Raw genomic sequence first — 22,516 nt, 5'->3', positions numbered from 1 at the left:
GATGGCAACAACCTGGGCTGACATGTCAAATACTGATTTAGTTCTTGCAGAAGTAGGTAAGAGGAGGTAGGAGGCAAGAGAGGTCACATTACACAAATCAAGAGTTATGTTGATGTACGGGTTTATTGTTTGGAGTTAAGTTGTCGAGAGTTATGTAATCAAGAGTTATGTTGTTTTTACTGGTTTTGACGGGCTCGTTTTTTCAAGCTATCTGGAAAATCGAAAACAGTTAGTTCAAGTGAATGTGTCCGATCAGGACATCAATCAATTAAATGCGGCGTGATGAATTAGTGATGAATTCTTGGGCCATTGCTGTTACCTTATGCAAATGATCTGCCGGATCAATGCAGATTTTTTTTTTGTTGTTTACAGACGATACCAATCTTTTGTACAGTTCTCAGCAAAGCTACAAATAAAAATGTCCTTCTAACCTACTACAAGTCATACACTCAACCTGTTTGTTGATATATGGTTGAACAAGTGCATCTGTTCTTGTGCCGATTTATATATTGTTTGGTAAGCTGAAATTCAATTAAATGAGGTATGCAAAATTTCTTCTAAGATTGACAAACACTCCTTTTCCAGGCGCGGCTCTTTTTTGCTGAACCATTTCTTGAAAAAAAAGGTTTGTTAACTGATCCGAGAATGAGTCACAAAAATAGGTTTTTCAGGTTTATTGACAAAGTGAAGCTGAATGTTCGTAATGAAAATCTGTTCCAACTTTTCAACTAAACGCGTTCAGCTGGAGAATAATTTGCTGTTCCTATACTGTCCTCTCCTTAAACTATTTAGTGCTTTGGTTCTTCCTTGCAATGGGTTTCCTCGGCGGAGGTCAGTTTCAAGGTTTTTGTATTAATTTTCATGTTGCTACTCTTGTTCAAAGCATTGAATAAACTTAATTCTTCGTCTTCTGTTTTTCCTCTCCATATTACCACATTCTCCTTGTATGAACTTTCAGATCTTTTTCTGTCCCCCCCCCCCCCCACTAGTACGTTCCGCTCCCCACAGTTACCCTAAACAAAATTACTTTACAGAAAATATACTGGAATTTTTTAACAAATCATTATGAGGAAGACAATAGATGCACATGGAGAGTGATTTGCAGATGTGGAAACTGCAACATACTAAAGAAGATAAAGCTGATATGAACTGTAAATTGGGTGGAAACCCAAGAGTCTTACTCTAAATCCTGCACTGCTACTACTACTACTACTACTACTACTACTACTACTACTAGATCACATGTCATTAAATGGTAGTAAATCATTATGTGAAAATATGGCACGTGTGTCTGGGGGTGCAAATAATATGCACCCACTTTCTTTTTTGTTGTATGTGATTTACTTGAATTTTCTTTATTTGGAGATATTAATTCTTCCTTTCTTTATGTGCTATCAATACTAGAAAAACCGAAGATTGAATATGCTCTGTTGAAGTGACTGCAAAAGATTTCTCTCATGAGAAGGCTGAGATCTTCCAGAATAACAGAAATTTTTTAGTAGGATCAGAGAATTCAGGGGTTTTTGTGTTACTGCACCCATCCTTTAGTTGCCTCGTTTTTGAGATCTTTCCCCAACATAGCGCCCAACCCCTCCGACATTATTAATCCCAATATGGTATGTTTTCAGGTAATTACGTATTTTGTCAGCTGCAACTGCGGCACAGGCAATTCAGGCTCCATATTAATTCATGGGTTCTGATAACTTGATTGATAGCACGATTATGGCGCAATTGAGGCAGTTAGGGATTTATTAAGGTAGTTGAGGTAATCAAGGTACTCCTCAATCTGGAGCCACTTCCGATGTTTCTCCAACTCGACATGCTTTGCTTTTTGGAAACTTATGTACTAGAACAGCAGTGTAAAATTGCCTGGTCTCTAAAAAAACGAGTGAATACAGAACTGTTCCAATTGCCGAAAACTAGATTCGAAAAAGCCAGAAGTGAAGATGACTTACATGCCATCAAGAAGGAAACAAAATGGAATTGTGGGCTGAAAGAAACAAAATAGAGCTTAGTTGGAAGAGTGGAAAAATGTTCAAAGCTATTGTTAAGAGGAAAAGGAAGTAATCTCAAACTAATGGGAAGCAATTTGGAGGCATCGAAATTCGTAAAGGATCTGGGAATATATCTATCAGACGACGTGACGTGGAGGTTGCACATGGAGGAGCGTTTGAAAAAAGTAAATAGGGTTCTATACCTTCTTAAGCAAAATGTGTCTCACAAAGTGAGGTCCTTCATCAAACTTGGACATCGTAAATCTCTAATACTTCCTGTGCTTTTGTACGGATTTTTCCTCTTAAACGCTAAAAGAACAGAGATGCAGCTTTTTGAGCGCTTTCAAAATAAGGCATTGAAGTGGATAACCGGTGACAAAGAAACAAAGTATATCAATCAACTTAGACTAGCGAGCATTCTACCTTTACCCATGTTTCCTCAGTTGAACGATAACAACAAAGACATCTTACCAGAAGAGCTAAAACGAGACCGACGATCAAATGATCTTTCAATTGAAGAAATTTTTTCCTGTTGCATACTTGCTGATTAGTGAACAGAAAAGAAAACTGTTCAAGCGTCTCTGAAACTAATGGACTACAAAACCGAATTTATCAAATTAACGTGGAAATTCGTTCAGATAAGATGTTCGGAAGCGAATGTTTGCGCGTGGTAATTCTTGTGCGATTGCCACAACGACAGAAATAAATGGACCTTGTTTTTAATTTTAATGACTGGGATGTATTACTCCCTTCAGCAGCATCAACAGTTGCCCTAAATCCTCTACAACAACATCATCATCAACAACAACAATTCTTCTACAGAACAAACTTATCGACATCACTATAGGACTCAAAATAAGGCTGATCAAACTGATGTGGATGTTTTTCGAAAAACAGCTCTCAGAAGTAAGAATCTGCTCGTGGCAATTGTTCTGCGATTGCCATGGATATGCAGAAATAGGTGTACATTATTTTAAAGTGACTACTTGAATCCAAGAGCCAGCAGCCCTTGCGGCGAATCTCCAACAACAACAACTAAACGTTATATACCCACTAAGTGTGGGATCTATTAGCGCAATGAGGTCTTCCTTTATTTTAGGAGTGTAACGTAACTTATCAAAAACTAATATGAAAACAGCTTATATTTAAAAAGACACTTAGGAACGAAATGAACTTAATAAATCTCCAATCCTTAAAGGCATTGAGAAGTAAAAGAACTGCTCTCGCAGATAAAAATTTTCCCATTATTGCCCCAGCCGTTTTAGTTGTAAAACGTACCCCCTAAAGCATACCATGGGGGGTTTTTAATGCGAAAGACGCGAATTTTGAGCGGTAATCATTTTTGAGACGGATTTTACGCCACTTGTTGTCAGCTAGCTTGGAAAAACACCTATTAACAGACAATTAGAAGAATTTATACCTACTATATTTATAATTGAGGGCGCAATTGAACGGCCACAATTATTTTAGCATTAAATTAATGATTGAAAAATACCTACGTTAATAATATTTGTAAATATGTGAGTATGTAACCTAATGGTTATGCATTTGGATATCTAAATTTCCTCCGCAATAAATATTCACCCTGTTTGCATATCTGTGCATACTTTCTAAGGTGCTGCTTTTCACAGATAATGCTCGAATGCCATATCCCAATAGAGTGATTTATTTTTCTCACCTTGTTGGCCTTTTCCCATTATAGAACCCTATAAATATATAGCCCCTTTAGTAAGATGCGATAATTGAGGGTTTGTGGGTTCTGTTTGTATACCAATTCGCTACTTAGTGGGGGCTTTAGTTTGAAGGATTTGGATCCATGTGTTGAAGTGTATTGTTTTTCAGACGTAATGAGATCAAAATACTATTCTCCAATTGAGGTTGCTGCCCATAGCACACTAAAAGATTTATGGGTGTCTTATCTGGGAAAGGTTTATGATCTAACGCCACTTGCTGAAACTCACCAAGGCGAGTTAACTTCATCTTATTTCAGCGTTTTGAGCACCAGTTATTTTGTGATATTTGAGACGGCATTTTAGGTGATGTTCTACTGAAACCAATTGTATTAGCCGCTGGAACAGACATATCTCATTGGTTCAACAGAAAAACAAGAGAAGTATGTTTTCATTATTGTTTCACCTTCTCAAATAAAGTGAAGTGTATATTAATGCTCTTAAAATGTAGAGCTAAACATAATGAGGAGGATCGGTATCGTCTGTGCTTTGCACAAAAAGTGTTCCAACTTATCCAAAAATGGGTGGCAGGTTGCCACAGAGTCAATCCCCCTGAGGATTGTTAGTGTTTAATGATAAAGAGTTCAGAAGCAATGATTCAAAATGACAGCCTTTTTTCCAAATTATCAGAAAATGGTCTAATTTGGCATTCAGTTTTAGTTGCACTACAATATTATACACAATTAGGTTTCGAAAATGAGGGCTATAAAGATCAATACTGATAGTATTATGCCAAATAATAATAGCTTAATACCAAATAGTATTCTCTCTAATGAACTTTGTTACTATAATGCAGTGATTTTATGACTGGACTTATCAGTTTAACCCGTTTTTTAGTTGCTCTTTTGAACTTGACCGCATTCACTATATTTGGTAAGCGTTATTGAACAAATATCAAACTTCATTCAGTTGAAATGGTAAATGAGATAATTTAAGAGTGAAGCATGAAAAACGTGATCCAAAGGTGAAATAATTTTGAAAAGGTAGTAGGACAAGTGTTGAAATGCGATCCAAAAGTTAAATAAAAGCCTACAAGTCTCTGACTTGATCAGTGACCACTTGAACATCAGTAGCCAAACACACCAAAATTTCTTAAAGTTAGTGATAAAACATCAAAAATAGCATTCAAATTGTGGATACTTTTGGCGTTAAGGCAGTGAAAATCAATCGTATCTATCAACAACGTGAGATTGTGCGAACAGAGGATTCCTCAATTATTAGAAGGCTTGGTTTATAAGAGATACACAGGTAAAAACGCAAAACTGTCAAGAAACATGAAAAATAGCAAAAATTGTAAAAAAAAAATTTTTTCAGTTTTTTCCTTTAATGTCATCAACTCCATTTAAGATTTGCTAAAATCTACGGAAGAACCCGACTGGCGGCCGACAGAAATTTTATTTAAAAGGTTTTCAAAGGACATATAAAAGAAAGAAACATTCAATAAGATGCAAAATGATTTGAAAATTGCAAAATATATAAAGCAAGAGTTTTTGGAAAGTTATTATCTGTTGCTAAAATTTGCCCACTAACTCATCTTCAAGATTTGAAGATCTTTTGATGGTCGATCTGATTAAATACACGAATTTTGAAAAAAAATTTGAGTTCTTTTGCGAAATTACTGACGATTTTGGGTGTTTAAGTTGGCATTACTATAAAATGCTTTTTTGGCCTTGAAGGCATTTTGAAAGCTATTTGGCCTTGAAATCAGGTGTTGAGTGCAAGTCCAGAAAATTCACCACTTAAACAAAGCAAGCTATTGCAATTCTATTCTTTGGATTGTAATGTTTGGAACAATCAAACTCATCAAAAACTATTAACACAACTTAGAAAAAAGAGAGCACAAACGCAACAACTGTTCTTTGGATATTAAAAAGGAATATTGCCTCATTAATTGCTGTTTAAATAGTTGAGGGCAAATATTAGTCAGCATTTTATCATGGGAGTTTGAATAAATGAACAACGAATGTAAATGAGATAATTTAAGAGTGAAGCATGAAAAACGTGATCCAAAGGTGAAATAATTTTGAAAAGGTAGTAGGACAAGTGTTGAAATGCGATCCAAAAGTTAAATAAAGCCTACAAGTCTCTGACTTGATCAGTGACCACTTGAACATCAGTAGCCAAACACACCAAAATTTCTTAAAGTTAGTGATAAAACATCAAAAATAGCATTCAAATTGTGGATACTTTTGGCGTTAAGGCAGTGAAAATCAATCGTATCTATCATCAACGTAAGATTGTGCGAACAGAGGATTCCTCAATTATTAGAAGGCTTGGTTTATAAGAGATACACAGACAAAAACGCAAAACTGTCAAGAAACATGAAAAATAGCAAAATTTATTAGAAAAAATTCTTTCAGTTTTTTTCTTTAATGTCATCAACACCATTTAAGATTTGCTAAAATCTACGGAAAAACCCGACTGGTGGCCGACTGAATTTTTTTAAAAAGGTTTTCAAAGGAAATTTAAAAGAAAGAAACATTCAATAACAGGTAAAATGATTTGAAAATAGCAAAATATAAAAAGCAAGAGTTTTTGGAAAGTTATTATCTGTTGCTAAAATTTGCCCACTAACTCATCTTCAAGATTTGAAGATCTTTTGATGGTTGGTCAGAGTAAATACACGAATTTTGAAAAAAAAATGTGAGTTCATTTCCGAAATTACTGATGATTTTGGGTGTTTAAGTTGGGATTACTTTAAAATGCTTTTTTTGGCCTTGAAGGCATTTTAAAAGCGTTTTGGCCTTGAAATCAGGTGTTGAGTGCAAGTCCAGAAAATTCACCACTTAAACAAAGCAAGCTATTGCAATTCTATTCTTTGGATTGTAATGTTTGGAACAATCAAACTCATCAAAAACTATTAACACAACTTAGAAAAAAGAGAGCACAAACGCAACAACTGTTCTTTGGATATTAAAAAGGAATATTGCCTCATTAATTGCTGTTTAAATAGTTGAGGGCAAATATTAGTCAGCATTTTTATCGTGGGAGTTTGAATAAATGAACAATGAATGTTATTGCTATAAATAAGATTGTAGAGCTAAAAAACATTTATAGTGCAATAAATTCACAAATACCGTTGATAAAATGCTTTGCTTTACGTCTCATCTAACAACGACAATCCAAAAAAGTGCAGTTCAATAACTTTGATTGGTTGGTTATGGGATGTTTTATAAGATCTTAAGAGTCGATTTTTCTGAAGTCAGAAATGAGATTTGGTTAAGTTTTGTCAGAAAATTGTTCTCTCTTTTTTTAGTTGATGTATGTCCTTGTTATACACAACCATATTAGCAAATGCAACTCCCAAAGTTAATGGTTTTTTCTATTGTTTTCAATTGGATGTTAATACTGCAAAGTCATATCAAAATTGTTATTTATTGTGTTTCGTTCTGAAAAAATCCTAGTGGAACAGAGCCATCAGCTGGAATATTATCAATCAAGAAAAATGCAAAAATCTAAAGTAAGAAAAGGATCCGAAGAACAATTACAAGTCAAGAATTAATTACCTAAATTACCCAGAGCTCAAAATTCGATCGTCAAGATTATCCTAATTTTTGCTCCATAGATTAAAACCATTACTAGAAAAGTTTTAAGATTGCCTTACTGTTTCTATATTTTTTAAATTAGAAGTGCCATGGGGATTAAAATTAATAATCAATTCGCATGTTTAGCTGTCATCAACTTTTAAATTTTAAAACCCTTAAGTGCACATAATCTGTTCTTTCAAAGCATCTCTTAGTTGTTTATTAGATATAAACATATAAATTATTGGGAAAATTGAGAAGATTTCTCCGAGGACTCATTAATGGACGCTGAAATATTTTCAGGCAGTGAAACTCAATCGTATCTATCAACAACGTAAGATTGCGCGAGCAGAGGATTTCTCAATTATTAGAAGGCTTGGTTTATAAGAGATACACAGGTAAAAAGGCAAAACTGTCAAGAAACATGAAAAATAGCAAAAATTGTAAAAAAAAAATTTTCAGTTTTTTCCTTTAATGTCATCAACTCCATTTAAGATTTGCTAAAATCTACGGAAGAACCCGACTGGCGGCCGACTGAAATTTTATCTAAAAGGTTTTCAAAGGAAAGTTAAAAGAAAGAAACATTCAATAACAGGTAAAATGATTTGAAAATAGCAAAATATAAAAGCAAGAGTTTTTGGAAAGTTATTATCTGTTGCTAAAATTTGCCCACTAACTCATCTTCAAGATTTGAAGATCTTTTGATGGTCGGTCAGAGTAAATACACGAATTTTGAAAAAAAAATGTGAGTTCATTTGCGAAATTACTGATGATTTTGGTTGTTTAAGTTGGCATTACTTTAAAATGCTTTTTTTGGCCTTGAAGGCATTTTAAAAGCATTTTGGCCTTGAAATCAGATGTTCAGTGCAAGTCCGAAAAGTTTACCACTTAAACAAAGCAAGCTATTGCAATTCTATTCTTTGGATTGTAATGTTTGGAATAATCAAACTCATCAAAAACTATTAACACAGCTTAGAAAAAAGAGAGCACAAACGCAACAACTGTTCTTTGGATATTAAAAAGGAATATTGCCTCATTAATTGCTGTTTAAATAGTTGAGGGCAAATATTAGTCAGCATTTTTATCGTGGGAGTTTGAATAAATGAACAATGAATGTTATTGCTATAAATAAGATTGTAGAGCTAAAAAACATTTATAGTGCAATAAATTCACAAATACCGTTGATAAAATGCTTTGCTTTACGTCTCATCTAACAACGACAATCCAAAAAAGTGCAGTTCAATAACTTTGATTGGTTGGTTATGGGATGTTTTATAAGATCTTAAGAGTCGATTTTTCTGAAGTCAGAAATGAGATTTGGTTAAGTTTTGTCAGAAAATTGTTCTCTCTTTTTTTAGTTGATGTATGTCCTTGTTATACACAACCATATTAGCAAATGCAACTCCCAAAGTTAATGGTTTTTTCTATTGTTTTCAATTGGATGTTAATACTGCAAAGTCATATCAAAATTGTTATTTATTGTGTTTCGTTCTGAAAAAATCCTAGTGGAACAGAGCCATCAGCTGGAATATTATCAATCAAGAAAAATGCAAAAATCTAAAGTAAGAAAAGGATCCGAAGAACAATTACAAGTCAAGAATTAATTACCTAAATTACCCAGAGCTCAAAATTCGATCGTCAAGATTATCCTAATTTTTGCTCCATAGATTAAAACCATTACTAGAAAAGTTTTAAGATTGCCTTACTGTTTCTATATTTTTTAAATTAGAAGTGCCATGGGGATTAAAATTAATAATCAATTCGCATGTTTAGCTGTCATCAACTTTTAAATTTTAAAACCCTTAAGTGCACATAATCTGTTCTTTCAAAGCATCTCTTAGTTGTTTATTAGATATAAACATATAAATTATTGGGAAAATTGAGAAGATTTCTCCGAGGACTCATTAATGGACGCTGAAATATTTTCAGGCAGTGAAACTCAATCGTATCTATCAACAACGTAAGATTGCGCGAGCAGAGGATTTCTCAATTATTAGAAGGCTTGGTTTATAAGAGATACACAGGTAAAAAGGCAAAACTGTCAAGAAACATGAAAAATAGCAAAAATTGTAAAAAAAAAATTTTCAGTTTTTTCCTTTAATGTCATCAACTCCATTTAAGATTTGCTAAAATCTACGGAAGAACCCGACTGGCGGCCGACTGAAATTTTATCTAAAAGGTTTTCAAAGGAAAGTTAAAAGAAAGAAACATTCAATAACAGGTAAAATGATTTGAAAATAGCAAAATATAAAAGCAAGAGTTTTTGGAAAGTTATTATCTGTTGCTAAAATTTGCCCACTAACTCATCTTCAAGATTTGAAGATCTTTTGATGGTCGGTCAGAGTAAATACACGAATTTTGAAAAAAAAATGTGAGTTCATTTGCGAAATTACTGATGATTTTGGTTGTTTAAGTTGGCATTACTTTAAAATGCTTTTTTTGGCCTTGAAGGCATTTTAAAAGCATTTTGGCCTTGAAATCAGATGTTCAGTGCAAGTCCGAAAAGTTTACCACTTAAACAAAGCAAGCTATTGCAATTCTATTCTTTGGATTGTAATGTTTGGAATAATCAAACTCATCAAAAACTATTAACACAGCTTAGAAAAAAGAGAGCACAAACGCAACAACTGTTCTTTGGATATTAAAAAGGAATATTGCCTCATTAATTGCTGTTTAAATAGTTGAGGGCAAATATTAGTCAGCATTTTTATCGTGGGAGTTTGAATAAATGAACAATGAATGTTATTGCTATAAATAAGATTGTAGAGCTAAAAAACATTTATAGTGCAACAAGTTCACAAATACCGTTGATAAAATGCTTTGCTTTACGTTTCCTCTAACAACGACAATCCAAAAAAAGTGTAGGTTAATAACTTTGATTGGTTTGTTATGGGAAGTTTTATAAGATCTTAAGGGTCGATTTGTCTAAAGTCAGAAATGAGATTTGGTTAAGTTTCGTCAGAAAATTGTTGTCTTTTTTTTAGTTGATGTATGTCCTTGTTATACACAACCCATTTTTGCAAATTCAACTCACAAAATTAATGTTTTTGTCCATTGTTTTCAATTGGATGTTAATACTGCAAAGTCATATCAAAATTGTTATTTATTATGTTTCGTTCTGAAAAAAATCCTAGTGGAACAGAGCCATCAGCTGGAATATTATCAATCAAGAAAAATGCAAAAGTCTAAAGTAAGAAAAGGATCCGAAGAACAATTACAAGTCAAGAATTAATTACCTAAATTACCCAGAGCTCAAAATTCGATCGTCAAGATTATCCTAATTTTTGCTCCATAGATTAAAACCATTACTAGAAAAGTTTTAAGATTGCCTTACTGTTTCTATATTTTTTAAATTAGAAGTGCCATGGGGATTAAAATTAATAATCAATTCGCATGTTTAGCTGTCATCAACTTTTAAATTTTAAAACCCTCAAGTGCACATAATCTGTTCTTTCAAAGCATCTCTTAGTTGTTTATTAGATATAAACATATAAATTATTGGGAAAATTGAGAAGATTTCTCCGAGGACTCATTAATGGACGCTGAAATATTTTCAGGCAGTGAAACTCAATCGTATCTATCAACAACGTAAGATTGCGCGAACAGAGGATTTCTCATTTATTAGAAGGCTTGGTTTATAAGAGATACACAGGTAAAAAGGCAAAACTGTCAAGAAACATGAAAAATAGCAAAAATTGTAAAAAAAAAATTTTCAGTTTTTTCCTTTAATGTCATCAACTCCATTTAAGATTTGCTAAAATCTACGGAAGAACCCGACTGGCGGCCGACTGAAATTTTATCTAAAAGGTTTTCAAAGGAAATTTAAAAGAAAGAAACATTCAATAACAGGTAAAATGATTTGAAAATAGCAAAATATAAAAGCAAGAGTTTTTGGAAAGTTATTATCTGTTGCTAAAATTTGCCCACTAACTCATCTTCAAGATTTGAAGATCTTTTGATGGTCGGTCAAAGTAAATACACGAATTTTGAAAAAAAATGTGAGTTCATTTGCGAAATTACTGATGATTTTGGTTGTTTAAGTTGGCATTACTTTAAAATGCTTTTTTTGGCCTTGAAGGCATTTTAAAAGCATTTTGGCCTTGAAATCAGGTGTTCAGTGCAAGTCCAAAAAGTTTACCACTTAAACAAAGCAAGCTATTGCAATTCTATTCTTTGGATTGTAATGTTTGGAACAATCAAACTCATCAAAAACTATTAACACAACTTAGTAAAAAGAGCACAAACGCAACAACTGTTCTTTGGATATTAAAAAGGAATATTGCCTCATTAATTGCTGTTTAAATAGTTGAGGGCAAATATTAGTCAGCATTTTTTTTCGTGGGAGTTTGAATAAATGAACAATGAATGTTATTGCTATAAATAAGATTGTAGAGCTAAAAAAACATTTATAGTGCAATAAGTTCACAAATACCGTTGATAAAATGCTTTGCTTTACGTTTCCTCTAACAACGACAATCCAAAAAAAGTGTAGGTTAATAACTTTGATTGGTTTGTTATGGGAAGGTTTATAAGATCTTAAGGGTCGATTTGTCTAAAGTCAGAAATGAGATTTGGTTAAGTTTTGTCAGAAAATTGTTCTCTTTTTTTTTTAGTTGATGTATGTCCTTGTTATACACAACCCATTTTTGCAAATATAACTCACAAAATTAATGTTTTTGTCCATTGTTTTCAATTGGATGTTAATACTGCAAAGTCATATCAAAATTGTTATTTATTATGTTGCGTTCTGAAAAAAATCCTAGTGGAACAGAGCCATCAGCTGGAATATTATCAATCAAGAAAAATGCAAAAGTCTAAAGTAAGAAAAGGATCCGAAGAACAATTACAAGTCAAGAATTAATTACCTAAATTACCCAGAGCTCAAAATTCGATCGTCAAGATCATCCTAATTTTTGCTCCATAGATTAAAACCATTACTAGAAAAGTTTTAAGATTGCCTTACTGTTTCTATATTTTTTAAATTAGAAGTGCCATGGGGATTAAAATTAATAATCAATTCGCATGTTTAGCTGTCATCAACTTTTAAGTTTTAAAACCCTTAAGTGCACATAATCTGTTCTTTCAAAGCATCTCTTAGTTGTTTATTAGATATAAACATATAAATTATTGGGAAAATTGGGAAGATTTCTCCGAGGACTCATTAATGGACGCTGAAATATTTTCAGGCAGTGAAACTCAATCGTATCTATCAACAACGTAAGATTGCGCGAACAGAGGATTTCTCAATTATTAGAAGGCTTGGTTTATAAGAGATACACAGGTAAAAAGGCAAAACTGTCAAGAAACATGAAAAATAGCAAAAATTGTAAAAAAAAAATTTTCAGTTTTTTCCTTTAATGTCATCAACTCCATTTAAGATTTGCTAAAATCTACGGAAGAACCCGACTGGCGGCCGACAGAAATTTTATTTAAAAGGTTTTCAAAGGACATATAAAAGAAAGAAACATTCAATAAGATGTAAAATGATTTGAAAATTGCAAAATATATAAAGCAAGAGTTTTTGGAAAGTTATTATCTGTTGCTAAAATTTGCCCACTAACTCATCTTCAAGATTTGAAGATCTTTTGATGGTCGACCAGAGTAAATACACGAATTTTGAAAAAAAATTTGAGTTCTTTTGCGAAATTACTGACGATTTTGGGTCTTTAAGTTGGCATTACTATAAAATGCTTTTTTGGCCTTGAAGGCATTTTGAAAGCATTTTGGCCTTGAAATCAGGTGTTGAGTGCAAGTCCAGAAAATTCACCACTTAAACAAAGCAAGCTATTGCAATTCTATTCTTTGGATTGTAATGTTTGGAACAATCAAACTCATCAAAAACTATTAACACAACTTAGAAAAAAGAGAGCACAAACGCAACAACTGTTCTTTGGATATTAAAAAGGAATATTGCCTCATTAATTGCTGTTTAAATAGTTGAGGGCAAATATTAGTCAGCATTTTTATCGTGGGAGTTTGAATAAATGAACAATGAATGTTATTGCTATAAATAAGATTGTAGAGCTAAACATTTATAGTGCAATAAATTCACAAATACCGTTGATAAAATGCTTTGCTTTACGTCTCATCTAACAACGACAATCCAAAAAAGTGCAGTTCAATAACTTTGATTGGTTGGTTATGGGATGTTTTATAAGATCTTAAGAGTCGATTTTTCTGAAGTCAGAAATGAGATTTGGTTAAGTTTTGTCAGAAAATTGTTCTCTCTTTTTTTAGTTGATGTATGTCCTTGTTATACACAACCATATTAGCAAATGCAACTCCCAAAGTTAATGGTTTTTTCTATTGTTTTCAATTGGATGTTAATACTGCAAAGTCATATCAAAATTGTTATTTATTGTGTTTCGTTCTGAAAAAATCCTAGTGGAACAGAGCCATCAGCTGGAATATTATCAATCAAGAAAAGTGCAAAAGTCTAAAGTAAAAAAGGATCCGAAAATCAATTACAAGTCAAGAATCAATTACCTTCTAAATTACCCAAAGCTCAAAATTCGAACATCAATATCATCCTTATCTTTAAAACCAGAGATTAAAACCACAACTATAAAAGTTTTATAATCGCCTTACCGTTTCTATATTTTTCAAATTAAAAGTGCCATGTGGGTTAAACTTATTAATCAATTCGCATGTTTAGCTGTCATCAACTTTTAAATTTTCAGACCCGCAAGTGTGCATGATCTCTTCTTTCAAATAATCTCTTATTTGTTTATTAGATATAAACATATAAATAATTGGGAAAACTGAGAAGATTTTTCCTAGAACTACATTAATGGACGCTGAAATTTTTTCTGTAATCAATTGCTTGCGTCCATGTGATGTTGTTGACTCTCAATTAACAGTTTTTAACAACATACTATTTAGAAAATAGCCAAATGATCCTGAAACCACCACAATTGAGAGTTTCGCGGCTATGAAAAATATATTGAATGATGAGAAGAAACACACAATAGAGGAAAGCAGTCTGAATTATAACTAAGAAAACTGATTGCATTACAAATTCGATCGTGGTGGTTCTTTTCATCAATTTAGGTTATTTCGAGCTACAAGTAGAATTACTTAAGGTTCAGTACAGAAGCGATACTTTTTGACAATTGAAGAAAGTTATTTTCATGAAGACATTAACGTTCTTTAAATGTTTCTATTGTGAAACTGATTATTAAAATCAGAAGGCGTCATTTATTTTTTTGTACAGGTGTTTACATGACAAACTCGAAAAAGACGTTTCATCGGAGAACTTCTGATTTTTTAAAAGGATGAAATCCACTAAAAGCAGTCATCAAATTAATCTAATTTCTAGGCATCAGAAGTATGGTTACAGCTAGGAATGTTTGCTTTTAAAAATGCTCCAAATAATTCAAGATATGAGGCAAAAATAGTCAGAAAATAGTCAATAACGAAACGAAAATGGCAAAAAAATACTAAAACTAACTCAATTTTCTGGACAGAAAAAAAATTGAAGTCTGTTACAGAGCGAATCAGTTGGTCAATTGAAACACGAAAAAGTTATGGCTGCGAGCACGTGAGCACTCTTAGACTTTGAAACCAGACCAGTTAAACCTTCAAAAATTTTTGAAAAAACAGAGTTCAAAAATGGATTCCAAAGTTCAACGTCGGTTTAAAAAGCCCTAAAACATTCAGAATTGACCTAAATATTTATAGATTCTGATGTAGAATCTTGTTTGCAGAAACAACTAGAAGAAGTAGAAAAATGATTTGAAAAGAAAGGAAGCGCGAAAATAAACAACTCACTTGTCGCAAATGTTTCCGTGTCGGCTTCTCTCGTTCGGCCGCGAAGAGTAGTATGAAACAAATCACCACTAACTCTCTTCTTTTCTCAGACGCTTCAAACTTTCTACACTACCTTATTTTTCAGCTTTCATATTCACTCCCCATATAGAAACATAAATAGGACAGAAAACCATAGGGAGTAAAAACAAATTTTGAGGATAATTTCAAGCAAATGAGAAACGTTATCTCGCTTTGACAAAGTTTTTAAATGTTTTGATATACATTTGCAGAATTCAAGTTCAAGTTTTCAGAACAGGCGATTGAAGAATATTATTGGTCTAATCAGGTATTCGGAAAACCCATTGTCAAAAACGTAAAAAAAGTGGCCGAAATTTTTCCCTATAACTGTTGTCTGTAAGTCATGAAATAATTGGGCACCTTTGGTTTTATTATGGATCAAATTTAACATCTAGGCATGGTAGATTGTGTAGTTATACCGAATAGGTTAGATTGCATTATTCTGGTCCAGTAATTTGCAAGGTATTCAGTTTGGATAACTTTAATAATCCAATGGAAAACTTAGATTGTTTTCAACATTGCGGATTAATTCATCAAATTAAAAATTTGTAATCTATATAATAATGCATAGAAATGCTATCTGTCCTTAAATGCGAAAGAATGCAAAATGATACAAAAAAGCTGGATGGAAAATGCCCGGATTTATCCCCTATTTGCACTAGTTCTAAACCGGGCTTTATATATAACTGTGCAATCAGCATCCTAATTTCTGGGATGTCTTTTTCGATCTCATTCTTCCTACTCGATGCTTAGATTATTTTTGGAACTCTTGTTTCTCTTCGTATCGTATTCGGAGATACCCCCCCCCCCCCCATCAACAGGAAACTCAATTTGCAAGAAAGGTCCAAAAAATTCCTAAAGAGTTTCCCCAATTTAGATCAAGACCTATGTTGATCCAGTCACTAGTTGCGAACAATATTACACCCCTAACGGGCGATTTGTTCACGTGCCTCCACCATATCCTACAGACGATTGGGCGAATGACTTTGGGCGTCCGTGGTGGAAAGACGACAAATATTGCGTGGGTGTTCTTTCTCAGAAGACTCGCAGGATTAAAGTGATCAACACTCTCACATCCCAGGAGGTTATTATAGAGGTATGTATATACGCACATGTAGTTTGTTTTCGTCACCATTGGTAGAAAATTTAGGCTTAAAAGTTTGACTCGTTAGTTTTCCTACCAAAGGACCCCCCAGTGGAATATAATTTTTAGTTGATAATGTTTTCATCTTTACAATGGTAAATGATCGGTTTCGGAAGAAAATCTACACGGAAGAAAACCAAAACCCACGAAAAACACCACTTGACTTTTGAAGAGCTGCGCATTTGGTCATTCCTCGTATACCATGGCCTTGCCTTAGCGGCCAGTGGGATTGGATATAAAACTATTACAATCAAACTAATTATCACAACCAAAATTCTATGTTTACATGGTTTTTTTTACGTGGGCGTTTATGTGCTATTAGATTCAGACTTTTTTTTCGTGGGCGGTTTATTTTCTAGACTCATATATATTAATTGTAATGTCACTAAATAGGTTAATTGAAACAACTTTTTGGGCCATACTTGTTCCGCTCTTGCACTACTTTACGAATGGTAAATTGCATAATTTTTAGGCTTTTGTGGTCAGCAATGACGATCATTCGTCACATATTTTTACTTACTGTACGTAAATGTTGTCCATGATCAAAAATCGATACGTTTACTGTGGAAAAAGTGACAAACAGGCGTGAATTTTATCATTCGTACTCGAAGGAAAAAGTAACCCTGATCGGTGTTTATGGACTTCAAGACCTAATTATTACACCCAATTTAAAGGCTTTATTCTTGTGAGCCGTAATATGGGTATGGGTGGTTACAGAACTGCTAATTGCCTTCTTAATCCACTGTTGCTATTGGGGGGGGCTTTTTCTGAAATAAATCACTCATGAGGATTTCTTCCATTTCGGTGTAACGGGCACGAAGTCAACTATCGTAGAATCTAGATACTGTAATCTTTGATAAATTTGATGATGTGGATAACTGTGCCAGGTTTTGTGGATAGCAGTTACAAATTGGTGTCACTGATGTCCACGCTTTCTCAAAAACAAGCATCGTGGACAAATGCGAAAGGCATATCTAGTTTTGAAGCCAATTACTGTTATCCACACACACACACATACACACTTTTTCACGTAAAATTTTCCACGTAAGGCGGTCTTGACATTTCTTAAAGCGTGATTGGAAAAGTCGGTGCTTGGATTTTTTCTATCATTGTTGGCGATTAGTGTCAGTGTTATGCACAAGTTTGGGCGTTTAACAAAATTAAAAACTCCTTTTTGCAACAGAAATGTAAATTAATCTTTGTTTTGTTTTTTTTTGATAATGCGATGTTGACTTTGGGTATTAGTCTCAGTTTATGTACCGTTTGAGCCATATTATTGTTCCGACCCCTCTTGAGGGGGGAGGAACTATATACTCAAATGGGTTTTTTTTGTTTAGACAATTTTGGCTGATCGATATATTCATCGTAGAGTTGAGACTGGTATCATTAGAAAGCTTGTCCAGGGTAGAATATGGAATTATTTTTTTTCGTTTTTTACAGGAAGTTATCGAGGTTTAAACTTTTGAGAAAATGGAGTGAATTCCGTTGATTTTGTTCACATTTTCCGGAATTTTTGACTGAAATTTCGCTAATGTTGCTAAAATATGTTAAATTTCTTCAGAAAGTGTTGTTGATTTTATTTCTAAAGATAAGAGATACAAAATAAAAAAATATTTTTGGCATTTTTTGTATTTTTGTCAAAATTCATACGTTTTCATCAAAAATAGCTCGAAATAAGTTTCTTTAGTCCACTTTGATTAAATTTGCAGGAAGTACACACCGAAACACGAGCAACACAATATTTTTAGACTCAACAAGGGGCTATTTCTACTTCAACTTCCGCTGCGAGTACTCCGTAACTAAAACTTCGCCGTTTTTTGCTAACTTTACTCGTTGACTATCAAAAACGCAGCATTTATTTTTGATTTTTTAACTAACAAAATATCTATATCTATAACATTTGAAAAATTAAGTGCTCTTAATGGACGAACAGTATTAGCAGAGCTAGTTTTCGATCAATATTTAACTGTTACAATCCAAAAATGGTTCGGATTGTAATCAGTCGGTCTTTTTTATAAAAAAAATCGATTTTTTTGATTAATTAGATATATTAATAACAGATATATTAATTTATATAATAATAACAGAACATTTCAAATCAAAGCTCTTTAGTGATTGGTTCATTTCGCTTTCTACAAATCATTGTATCTAGTTTTTTTACTTGAAAACTATTGGTGGTTTTGACTTTTAAAAATATTTGTTATTTAAGTAAATAATGGCTTATTGAACTTTGCCTCCATTTTTCTCTTAATTTGTTCAACTTGTAGCTTAGTGTCAGCAATGAAAGAATGCTTCTCCTTTCTACTGAAATCAATTTTTTTGCGGTTTTACACCTTTAATTATGGTTTTCTGGCTTTGATACTACTAGATTTCACATTTTTTTATTTTCAGGTATTTGCCCATTTTTCACGTTTTCTATTTTTGTCACATTATCACATTTTTGAGTGTTCATATATCTCATTTTTGGCGTTCAAAATAGGACACAGTTAATAATGTTAAAATCCTTAAGAATATAGACTCTGGTTTCAACGGCTTGCACAATACTTTCTTGAAGAATTTATTTGAATGTTTTAGTTTGTCCTCAACTGTCGTTTTTACTTTGTCTTTATAGTCGTATGAAATTTGCTGTACAATGACCCGATTTCATTGGCTTTTCATAGAAGAATAGATGGACCGGTATTCTGATATTAATAGACAGCTCTGATATTAGTAGATAGCTGATGGCTTTCATGACTTTGAAAACAATTGTTTTCCAAAATTAAAAAAGAACACTTTTTAACTTCGCAATTCTTGTTCATTTCATTGTCTGTTTGTTGCATAGTTTTGTTAATTTAAGGCCAAATGTGACAATATTTTTGTCAAGAGAAGCTGTCAAAGGGATTGGTGTCACAAAATCTATTGTTTTTAATGAATTCGTTATGACTTTAGTGGCTTCGACACGAGTTTTTCACAAAAAAGTAAATCAATTTTCAATTTTTGTCATATTTTACTTTCTTTTTGTATACGTAAGATATATTCTGTATAATTGCAGGTCTCAAGGGCTTCATTTGGAAGAACAAAGGAACCTGTTTATGTTTTCTTTTTTAATTAATGCCTTTGGAAATATTTTTTTTTTCGAAAACAAGTATTACTTAATTTTGCTTTTTTCTTTTTTGTCTATTTGTTATCTGGTTTCATTAATGAGAGCTCACATAATACATTATCGGTGTTTGCAGAAGATGCAATCGAACATATTTTGGGGGCCAAAGTATGGCTTTGCGGCTTCGAAAGCGTTTTCTGTCAAATTTTAACTGATTTTTTGTTTGTTGTCTATTTGTTGTTCTTTTTGTAACCGCATAAAAATTGAATACCGACAGTTCTTAATTCTCATCTTTAGAAACACTGGTAATCTTAAACCTATGGGATATTTTACTGATTTCTAATGGTTTTCATTATTTTGAAATTAGTTGTTTTTAAAAAATATAAGCGAATTTTTTAAATTTAATGTTTTCGTTCTTTATTGTCTAATTGTTACCAAACCTAATTATGGACTGGTCCTATATCTTTTCTGGTGGATGAGAAGTTATTTTGTTGATTTTCAGTTTTATCTGACGCTATTTTGGCTTTGTTATTAAGTTTTGTTTTTGAAAACGGACATAAATTTTTTGAGGTAATTGATTTTGCTGTTCGTCTTTACTCGCTTTCTTAATATTGGCATATCTCTTGAATCTAATGCATCATTTTTTACTCCACTGAATTATTTGCTTTGGAGACTATCTGTTCGTTTATACACCAATCTTTTTTTGAAAAATACTTGTTCTTTTTGAAAAAATCAAATTTTATGGAAATAGTTTTTTTTATATGTTATAAATAGTTTTATTGCAAACTTCATGAAATATACACCTACTAATGGTGTTTGCTCTTTTTCACTCGTCATTTAATTCCAGAAGAAGCTCCAATCGCTATTCAGAAGTGTCACCAAAGGATTGATTAATGCTATCATTACCGCAAATTAATAGTTGCCGTTTGAGAATAAGAGAATTGGACTTAAAAAACTCCGTCCGATTGCTAGTATTTGACGCTTTGAATTTTTTCCAGTAAAATCCTTCATTGTCGAGAAGCTGCTGGTCTAAGTGAGCCAAGTGTGGTGTTTCCAACTTTAAATCTTTTGAACTATTTTTGTTACAGTCGCTTTTGTCTAAACACGTTTACAAGTCAGTCCATTCTTAAAGTATGCGCAGTGAAAAGTCTGACAAGGGTTTAAAAACGAATTTATTGTCGATTAATTTTTTGAAGTAAATTTAATCATTTTACAGGTGTGTTCCGAGGAAACTATGCTGGAGATTCTTCGTCGGTACTTGAAGGAAAACTGCCACGCTGGATCTTACACCTGGAAGTATGCCGGACGCAACCTGGAAATGGACAAGACCCTGGAAGAGAACGGGGTGAAGGATGATGATGAAGACTTCTACATCTGCAGAATGGACCAGGATCAGTTTGTTCAGGCCATTCATCTCTACTTCAATGATGACCTCACAGAGAGCTAACAATACCAAATATGGATAGAATATGAACTCAATTCAATTTTATTGATCACATCGTTGAAATTTTAAATTAGAATCAGAATTGTCAGAACTGAATTTGGCCCCTTATATCTTCTATCAATTAGTTTAAATCTTTGTTTTGACAAACCTTTTTTAGTGAGTGAGAACTGTCATTAGAAGTAGTTTTGAGACGTCAAAAAATGCTTATCTATATTGAAATAATCAGGGTTACTTTTTATTTTCTTTTTTAATGATATTACTACACCTTTATAACGATAATTATCAATTCTAAGGGCCAGTCCCAACTTTTAATCTATGCAAACTATTGTTGATTGCCCTCAAACAAATTTCTCAGCAGTTACCTGGGCCATGCTGGTCTTTTTATGCACTTATTGCGTGACCGACCTAACCAGTTTTGTTTTCGGACAATTTTTCACGCTTGATCTCTTTCCTGGTTTTGCGTAGTCTAAACTGCTCTTATTTACGATTTAGCCTGCTGGAGTTACTTTGTGGCAGTTTACTGCTAACTGTCAACCGAAAAATATGCCTTAAACAATATTATTGTTCCACATGAGATCCAACAAGTGACCTATAATAAACTGTTAACATGTAAGCAAAACAATTAGGCACCTTTGTAAAATTATGGGCTGAAACGGGTAATAGCTGACTGTCCGTCTCCTGCTTTCTCTCCGACCCAAACAAAACATGCTTAGCTATGCTCAAAACATTATTTGAATCAGTTTCTTCACGCATGCTGCTCAATGTTTTTTTGTTTTGGGGGTGTGGGATGAGGGGTGAACTGAAAAAACTTAATTGAAATAGCTACAACGTCACCGAACATTTTTTTTGATAAATTTATTTAAAAAAACAAAGATATTTAAATGAAAATCCAAAGGCATCTTGTTTAATCTAAAGGCATCTTGAGTTAGTCAGTCGTCAGTAATTAGTAGTTCACTCCCATTAACAGAAAGCTTTATTATTTGCACAGCATTAACAAGATGGCTCGTGCGGCACAGCGTAGCACAGAATTTTGCAACATGCATCTCGAGTTTGTCAATTACTTCCCTTTGTTCTGAGACTAAAAACTTTTTTGATTATCAATTGATAGCAGCTCAAAGTGACGCATTCCTGTTGTAACTTGAGTATGATTTTTTTAATGTTGAAAAAAACAAAAATTCAGAACCTGCGTCATGATCTAATTTTGCCGGATCCCAAAAAGTAACTGTGTTATCAGTTTGTCTATAATATAAAAAGATTTTAATGGAAACTTGAAGTTTAAAAAGAGCTCCAGTTGTAATTTTTTTTAGAAGTCCAATATATGCACAGCTTTGAAGCAAATCAAAAAGATTTTTTTCTGTCTTTTTAATGATAGCGTTACAAATCAAAGGAAAGTTGTGAAAATCATTTTAAATATTTCTTCAACATAAAAATTGACGGCCTGACTATTGATTAAACCACTCTGATTGCTTCTGTTGGAGGATGGTTTCATATCAATTTCTGATCAATTGGAAAACGTATAGTTGAAGATAATTAAAATGTCAGTTGAGACGATTTGAGCGATTTTGAAAAATATAGCTATTTTTTCTTCTTTTTTCTTAAATTTTGTTTGTTGATGTCGATACACAGTTTCCAAGCATGATCAATTAAACTGAAACCAAATGGTTGTTGTAATTACTGAGAGAGCATGTTTTTGGACAGTACTCTGAGGTTAAAAAAATTTCTACATCCCTGAAAAAAATCACTGTCAATGTTTCTTATTATTTGAAACAAAAAC

The 22,516-nt window shown here is 32.9% G+C and overlaps 1 protein-coding gene across 1 annotated transcript; it reads left to right on the top strand.

Annotated features, from left to right (window-relative positions):
* The first annotated feature begins 3,816 nt into the window (after nucleotides 1–3,816).
* LOC142358092 (cytochrome b5 domain-containing protein 1-like) lies at nucleotides 3,817–20,889 on the top strand. The gene is made up of 4 exons (XM_075409561.1): nucleotides 3,817–3,959; nucleotides 4,031–4,107; nucleotides 15,953–16,171; nucleotides 20,515–20,889. The coding sequence occupies exons 1-4, from the start codon at nucleotides 3,842–3,844 to the stop codon at nucleotides 20,743–20,745; spliced, it is 645 nt and encodes a 214-aa protein (XP_075265676.1). The 5' UTR covers nucleotides 3,817–3,841; the 3' UTR covers nucleotides 20,746–20,889.
* The last annotated feature ends 1,627 nt before the right edge of the window (nucleotides 20,890–22,516 follow it).

The sequence above is a fragment of the Convolutriloba macropyga genome, unplaced genomic scaffold (assembly GCF_964194025.1).
Source record: "Convolutriloba macropyga unplaced genomic scaffold, txConMacr16.3 SCAFFOLD_1040, whole genome shotgun sequence".
Lineage (NCBI taxonomy): Eukaryota > Metazoa > Xenacoelomorpha > Acoela > Convolutidae > Convolutriloba > Convolutriloba macropyga.
This window is presented reverse-complemented; position numbering and strand designations above follow the sequence as displayed.